General features: G+C 36.9%; 1 protein-coding gene across 1 annotated transcript; it reads right to left on the bottom strand.

Annotated features, from left to right (window-relative positions):
• Positions 1 to 377: 377 nt before the first annotated feature.
• On the bottom strand, positions 378 to 4,773 carry LOC129217832 (fat-like cadherin-related tumor suppressor homolog). Its single transcript, XM_054852180.1, has 2 exons — positions 1,464 to 4,773; positions 378 to 397 (listed from the first exon to the last, which is right to left on the bottom strand). The coding sequence occupies exons 1-2, from the start codon at positions 4,771 to 4,773 to the stop codon at positions 378 to 380; spliced, it is 3,330 nt and encodes a 1,109-aa protein (XP_054708155.1).
• Positions 4,774 to 8,182: the final 3,409 nt, after the last annotated feature.

Genomic DNA, 8,182 nt, shown 5'->3' with positions numbered 1-8,182 from the left:
CACCTTTTTAACAATCTCTTATTGTTCTCATAAAGAGTTTGTGGTGGGAAGTTGTGGGTTGGAATACAGTAGTCGTGGCTTCGAAGTTATTTGTCCTAATACTTAATGTTTTTTTTTTAATCATTAGTTATTAAGTTGCTTTTGTAACTTATGCTTCAACTTTTACGCTTAAGTAAACACGTGTAAATATTTATTCATTCATTTTTTAAATTCAATTTTCATTATTTTATCAACTAGAAAATTACCCACAAGAAATGAAAAAAATCTTACGTCCCACGAGAACACTTAGTACTAAAACCATTCACAGCTGAAAACAATCCGCGCACAAGTATTTCCAAAATACAGTAGTTCATTGGTTATTTTCTATTGTCACTATTTTAACGAGAATCATTACATCCTAAAACATTTCATTAATCATTTAAATTTATATGTAAAAAATTTATAATATATTTAAAAAACTCTCCCTAATTCTGAACTCGGGTTTTCTTCGGACAGAATGGATCCACCAAAGCTTAAGGTGTACAGAAGTGTTGTTAAAATGATATTTGGCACAAGGCCCAATTCACATGAAAAGAACTAACGGTGGGGATGGAACGGGGGAAAAATCGATTTTTTGAAAGAAGATCCTAGATATATATAATTTTCTTTTCTGAGCCCAAACGTCCTATTTTTTCGAACATTTTCTTCTCACATTTTAACGGTTTCTTTGTAGATAGATTTAATCGGTTGCTCAAGCTATTCTTCAACATTTTTCGTAGAATATCAGATAAAGTAGAAACTTTTCCCATATGAATGTTTATTCATCTTTTACAAATGTTTTGAAAATCCTTATTTATGTTAACTATGAGAGTATTTTCAGTTAAAGTGGGGGGGGGGGGGCATTGAAGTATGTTGATTATTTCACGAAAACATCAGTCAAATTTTCTTAAAGATACATTTTGGCGTACGGCTAAAAAGATACACAACTAAGCAAAATTGGAAATAGTAATTTAGCAAAACTTTTAAGTTAGAGGCTATTCACGGTTCACAAAACAATTTAAGAGTTGAATGCGCCATGTTTCATTATATTTTGAACATTAATGGAACTAACTTTCCATGAAGCTTTGAATAATTTGCTACAAACAAAATCGTAGGTAATGCTCTTGTAACTGCATCTCATTTCGCAATTAGTTGCATACATATGATGTAAAATGGAAAATCACTGTTGTAGGTGCAAATATCACAGCAACATTAATCCATAAAACAATTGAAAAAGAAACAACGAATTTTCTCGACATAGTCGCTGGTCTGAAACGATCTTAGTGCGAAAATAGCGAAGCTCCATTACGATCGAGTCATGCAAAACTCACAGCAGTTCCGCATACAAAGGAATTTTCCGTTTTAATTACAGGTCCCATTACGGTTAATATAACTTCAAACGAAACAAATTAAGGAAGCAGCAAAAGAGCTTAAAAAAAGGTTACCTTTTCCATCAATGGAGAAGTATCCCATTCCGTCTCCATCCAATATCGAATACGTAAACTGACTGTTTTGACCAGGAGGATCCGCATCATGTGCTGTAACAGTAGTCACTAATGTTCCTTTGGGCTGGTTTTCCAAAACTTGTCCCACAACAACCACATCATCAAAAGATGGTGGGAACATATTTTCATTAACATCTTCTACTTCTACCACAAGAGCAGCTTGTGATTCAAGAGATGGATCTCCACCATCTCTGGCAATAATTGTTACATTGTATAACTGGGTTGTTTCAAAATCCAGGGTTTTTGCTAGTCTAACAACACCCATCAATGGATCTATGGAAAAGGTATTGTCCCCAGATAGAGCATAGGTTACTTTACCACCTTCGTCTAAATCTGGATCAGTAGCAACCATTACTATCACAACAACTCCAAGAGGAAGATCTTCACGAACTTTCACCCAGTACTGTTTGAGGCTGAAGTAAGGAGCATTGTCATTGATGTCCAATACTCGGACATTAACGACAGTAGTAGAAGAGAGGGGGTTATCAGGTGACCCATCAACTACTCTGGCTTTTAACTGGTATGAGTCGGTGCGTTCGCGATCAAGAACGCCAAAAACGGTGAGGAGTCCTGATTGAGGATCAATGTAAAATTCATCAGCATCTGTTTCTAAATGAAACGTCAAAGCAGAATTAACATCTTCGTCTCGATCATTTGCACGAAGTCTAACAATGCTGGTACCGTTTTTAGCATTTTCCATAATCACAAAACTGTATGAACTTTTTTCAAACATCGGTCTGTTGTCATTCACGTCATCTACATGAATCACTAAAGTTCTAGAAGTAGATCTTTGCGGCTTTCCAAGATCGAATGCAGATATGTTCAACATATATTCTGATACGAATTCCCTATCTAATGCAGCGTTCACAAACAATTTGCCTGTTTTCATGTCAATATTGAAGAAACTATATTCATCACCGGCAGAAATTACGTAAACTAAAAGACCACTATATCCTCGATCTTTATCACGTGCTTTCATAAAAGTAACTTCAGATCCAACAGGTAGACTCTCATTTATCCAAACTTCAGTGGGTAATCCAAGCGGGAATTCAGGGGAATATTTATTGCCTGAAAAGCTAGTAGGTGTGGGCTCGGGAATATCATTATTTTTGTTATTTGCCTGGGCTAGATTAAGTTGCTTTTTATAACGCTCGGTGACACCAACGTCTCGACATTCCATCAAAGCGCCTCTGTCAGCAAGTCTTTGATTACTTCCACTGCTGATGACTTTTAATTGGATGGACATCACATCCGCAAAGTGAGTTCCATCAGTAGCTGACACGTTGATAGTTCTTTCACGGATATTCATTGCAGATAAATCGCATGTGATTCTCAAGACCCCAGATATTGGCTCCAGACGAAAACAGGGATCGTCATTAGACGGTACCATACGATATTTCACTGTACTACCAAGATCAAAATCTATCGCAGATAAGGTCATCACTTCCGTGTTTGTAGGTGCCGATTGAGATACATACCCTTTGCAGCCAATTTTCTCAAACAATGGCCGATGGTCATTCACGTCCCTCAAACGAACTTTTAGTGTCATTTCTGCTTGTCGACGATAAGGTGCACCCCAATCGGATGCTCTTACTTTCAATATGTATTCCCTACGCATAGTTTCATAATCTAGAACCTCTGTAGAGCGTATTTCACCGGTAAATGGATCCATTGTGAATGGTACAGGATTCAAGTTAGCAAGACTGTAAGTTATATATCCATTGTCACCCTCATCTTTGTCGATTGCATATGCTGTGTATACAATGCTCCCGGACGGTTTGTTCTCGTCAAAAACGACAGAATCGTGAGTGCTGTTAAACACAGGATCATTATCATTGTTGTCCAGAACCCTCACGTTGACTATCGCTGTGGTTTTCCGTTTCGGTCCTCTGGCTGAAGGATCAAATGCGCTAACAGTCAATGAGTAATATGGCTTAATTTCTTTGTCAAGGGGCATAGCAAGTGTCATTAGTCCCGATTTAGTGTGCAGATGAAAAGTACCATTTGAATTACCACTTTCTATTCTGTACGCAATTGGTCTTCCTTCAGCGGCAGAAGTTGTCAAATGAAGCACTCTAGATCCGGGAGGAGCGATTTCTTCGATTTCAACGTCGTAATCTGCTTGAGAAAAAGTGGGATCGACATCAGACGTATCCGCCAATCGTACCGTGACAACCTGAGTCGCTGAACGGGGAGGAGTTCCGCGATCTCTCGCTCTCAATGTGATAGTGTAATCTTGAGGAATATTGTTGTCTCGGGTTAAGGATTGAGCAAGCTCTACATTGTATTCATTTAATTTATTGGCAGGAGTCACTTGAAACAATCCGCCTGAATCTCCATCGATTATTTCCAAAGCGTCGAGTTCCCCATGAATGCCCAGATCTTTGTCAATGACTCTAACTATGGCATAAATATTTGGATCAGACGGTGACAGCAATGATGAAAATTGATTGACGAAAATCTCTGGAGGATATAAATTAACAGGTGTCACTTTGATTTTCACAGTTGCAAACTGTACCACACGATCAGAAAAAAATCTTATGCCTCTATCATTTGCGATGACAGTAAGATCATGGAAAGGCTTTTTTTGATATTCAAGTTGCCGAGTCAGAGTCAATACTCCTCTGGTGGGATGAACAGCAAACTGCAAGCTCGGTTCCTGTAAACTATAATATATTTCTCCATTTATACCGAAGTCAGGATCATGGGCTTGAATTTGCAGTATACTGGTATGCAAAGGCTTGTCCTCGGGAACGCTAACTTCATAAGATGATGGATAAAAATTCGGAGCTATGTCGTTAGTGTCCGTAATTTGAACATTAACTATCGTTTGAGCTTTATGCTTGAGGTCACGTCGAAGATCCGAAGAAATGGTAGCTCGTACCAGAAGGCGATATGTATCCTGATACTCACGATTTAAAACAGCCCTACTGCCGGTCCTAACTCTGATAATGAGGAACCAAAAGTCGCCAACAAGACGCGTTTCTGCCTTGAAGAATCGATCCGAGTCTCCAGAAACGATTTTATATCGTAAGACCAGTGCTGGATCGGAAACAAATATGCCCATCTTTTCGGAAGTTATAGCTTGAGTTTTAGGTTTGGAATTCTCTGAGATGGAAACATTGTATTCAGGCTTCGTGAACTCCAAGGACCCCAGAGCATCGTCTGGTACGTCAGATGTCACTTTGAGAATGAAGAATGCTGCAAGTAGAGCGGGGCAAAAGCCCCAATGCAGCCGATGTTTAGCCATTATTCCGGGTCAGGACAACATTTCTGAAAGGAAACGATATTAAAAGATAAGTAATGAGGAAAAAAACATTTTAACAGAAGTCACATTATACATATTCACTGTGACATCACCAAATATTTAGATACTCAGGGGCAAAATTAGAAACTCAACTGAATCAGAAGTACACTACAACATGTTGGGAAAATAGTTCAAGAGTATTTTTCATTTTCTGATGGTAAAAAAAGATAGTCAAAAAATGACCCTTTCAGCACACTTTTTTTTCGATGACAGAAGTATTTAACAATATGTGCAGGGTTAAATATTTCAAAAACAACGAATAATGAGCTAAAATATCATGTTTTGATTTATTTGAAAAAAAAAAAAAAAACACACAATTGGAATTAATGCCGTCATTCCTTCCTTAGGTGCATATCCGGGACGCCAGAAACTCGAAACTAAATGTCTACTAACTTCATCTAATAGGTAAACTTTGAAAAGAAAAAAATACTTTGATTACCTTTCTAACTACGAGGAGTATTTTTAAAGTAAGTTCCGTTTTGAAATAAAAAAAGAACGAGTACAGATAGAGTAAAGAAATTTATTGCACAAAAATCTATCACCCTTACGCTATTTTTCGACATTGCTCCCGTGATTTTCCGAGCATTTGTCATAGCGTGATACAGGTTTTTGTATACCTATTCGTACAAAGTTGCCGCCCGCGTAGTCAACCATGAGGACTTTCACAGGGCTTTGGCTGGGACGTTTTTGAACATCCTCTGGTCTGCCCCCACCTATCTCGCAGCATTTTTCATTTGTGTCGGCATCTGAAGTCTTTCTTAGGTGGTCTGTGGCATAACAGCAATAATGAACTCAGAGAACATGTTATCCCATGGTTGACTACACAGGCGGCAACATTGTACGAATAGGTATACAAAAACCTGTACCACTCTATGACAAATGCTCGGAAAATCACGGGAGCAATGTCGAAAAATAGCGTGAGGGTGGTAGATTTTTGTGCAATAAATTTCTTTGCTCTATCTGTACTCATTCTTTTTTTATTTCAAAATGGAACTTACTTTAAAAACACGCCTCGTATATGACCACCTTCCTCTTTCTTTTTCTTCCAAGACTAAATTGGGCACTCGATCGGAAAAACGTTTTCCTCATAAAGTTAAAAGTTTTATTTTTTTAATGTGCTTCAATACTTCGTAGCCTATTTCGTCATGAAACATTTTTAAAAATCTTTAAACATTACATTGCTTTTGTATTAAATCACCGGAAGGACTAAAGATCCCAAAGTCGTTTCTGAATTTGAATTTTACCAATCCGAATCAAAAGATAGAAGATGAAAATGCAAGTACAAGCCTTTTGATCCTCATACAGCCAAAAAAAAAAAAAAAAAATATTCCCTACCCAGTCGTCACATTGCAAAGCTACGCATCATTTGATTTCCATCATCCCCTCGGGAGTCACAGCTCAAAAATCATCAATACATGATTAAAACTTCTGCATGAAACCGAAAAAATCCGGCAGAATAGCCGTTGACATACGTCAGAAGAGGTACAAGTTCCAATTTTCTCCTTGTAATTGAAGCACGTCCTTAGGAACGATTCAAAAGCGACAGCGACTGACAAATTACCTTTTAAAAATGATGGATGGTGAGAAACCGTGTCTCATAACACATATATCTACGGTGAACAAGGTTTAAGCAGGATTATCAGCCAAAGGATGGAAAAGCTGTAAAACTCTAGTTGGGGCTTAAATTTTTAGGATGAGTAAAACTTGCTGTATTCTTCGCCCTTATTTTCTTTATAAAGATGTAGGGCGTGAATACATGCATGTTGTGAATAAGTGTCTCAGTAAATCTTCGTAATTCGGATAAAAAGTTTGGGGAATTAAAAAAAAAAAAAATGTTTAAGTGATTGGGCTTCATTCCAATGTCTCAAATGTTTGAAACCAACTACAGTAGGCTTTTTTTTTTTTTTTTTTTTTTGTTCAGAAGTGATGTGAAACGTTTTAATAATTTTTTAATATTTCGTAAACAATTCCATGCAATTTTGATACAAAACATAGTTTTTTATCGTAACGTGCAGTAAATCTGCTTATTTTAATATTTATTTGTTTAATTACTCACATTATCCGGATTTTCGATAGTCCGGAATGCCTTTGGTCCCAGTTAGTACGGATAAACGAGGTTGTACTGTAGTACATACACACATAAATATAAAGGGTGTCCCAAAATTAGTGCAAGATTTGAATTTGCCACAATTTTTGCTGTAAATGGTTGGCAACCATGAAAAAAGAACAATTTGACAGATGAGAGTTTAGGGTTAGTAAAAATGGAGTGTTATGCTACCATACAGTCAGTGAAACAATGCAATTACTGCATGAAGCATATCCTGGTTGTGTACTCTCTCGTTTCGGCGATCAGAATTCGCATCCTAGATCGTAGGATTTAACATCATTCGATTTCTTTTTATGGAGTTATTTGAAGTCAAACGTCTATGTCAACAAGCCCACAAACACGCGTGCATTTCCGTGTTACGATATCGAGCGCCAATAACACTAACTGCTTGACCAGCCTCAACTTTCAACATTTTTGAAATAACTGATCAATAATTAAAACGCGTTATTGTATCGTACAACGCTCCATTTTTAAAAACCCTAAATTCTCAGCTGTCAAATTGTGCTTTTTTCAGGGTTGCCAACAATTCACTGCAAAAATGGCGGAAAATTCACGTCTTGCATTAATTTTGGGACACCCTTTACAGGATACGTTACATTCGCAAACTTTTCCAAACTTCTGCAGTCAAATGCCAAACCATTTAAGTAGCATTAAAATAGAGAAGAAAGTGAAAACCATTTCATTTTATTGTCACAGAAAGGTTTTGGCCTTACATACATAATTTAATTAAACCTGACAAAATAAAAAAAAGTGTCTTTATCTTTAATGAAATAAAGTTTTTATGACAAAGCTAATATATGACGAATATCAAACTGAATTGACATTATTTTGGTCAAAAAAAGTTATTGCATAAGTAAAAGATGCATTTTGTTATTATTATTGTTTTAATACCAAAAGCTAACCAGCTACACATACACAGAGGACCGCGAACAAAGTGCCTTAGCCTCGAGACAGACACAGTAGAGAATTACGACACAAAGATAAGAAAATAACACTGAAGGTACCAGTGGGAGTCGAACCGACGACCTTCGGCATACGAAGCGAAGCTTTTGCCAAAGAGCCAAGGTATAAGTATTGATAAAAATAACTTCCAAAATATTGTTTTAAGGAAAATATTAACATCATCTTCATGAAAATATCAATCTTTTAGCGCATTTCTTTTCATTCGAAAACCAATTGCAATTCAACGTAGTTTAAACAAAATATTCAAATACTTTAAGGTATTGCGATTTGGGAGGCTTAATT

The sequence above is a fragment of the Uloborus diversus genome, chromosome 1, assembly GCF_026930045.1.
Source record: "Uloborus diversus isolate 005 chromosome 1, Udiv.v.3.1, whole genome shotgun sequence".
NCBI lineage: Eukaryota > Metazoa > Arthropoda > Arachnida > Araneae > Uloboridae > Uloborus > Uloborus diversus.
The sequence above is the reverse complement of the archived record's forward strand: the minus strand, read 5'-3'. Positions and strand labels throughout refer to the sequence as shown.

Bases quoted from the DNA above. Each gene is read 5' to 3' on its own strand.
- LOC129217832 (XM_054852180.1), bottom strand. From the start codon at position 4,773: ATGGCTAAACATCGGCTGCATTGGGGCTTTTGCCCCGCTCTACTTGCA. The intron at 398-1,463 runs GTAACCTTTTTT...GAAATGTTTTAG, and splicing joins CTTCTCCATTGATGGAAAAG to GATGTAATGATTCTCGTTAA.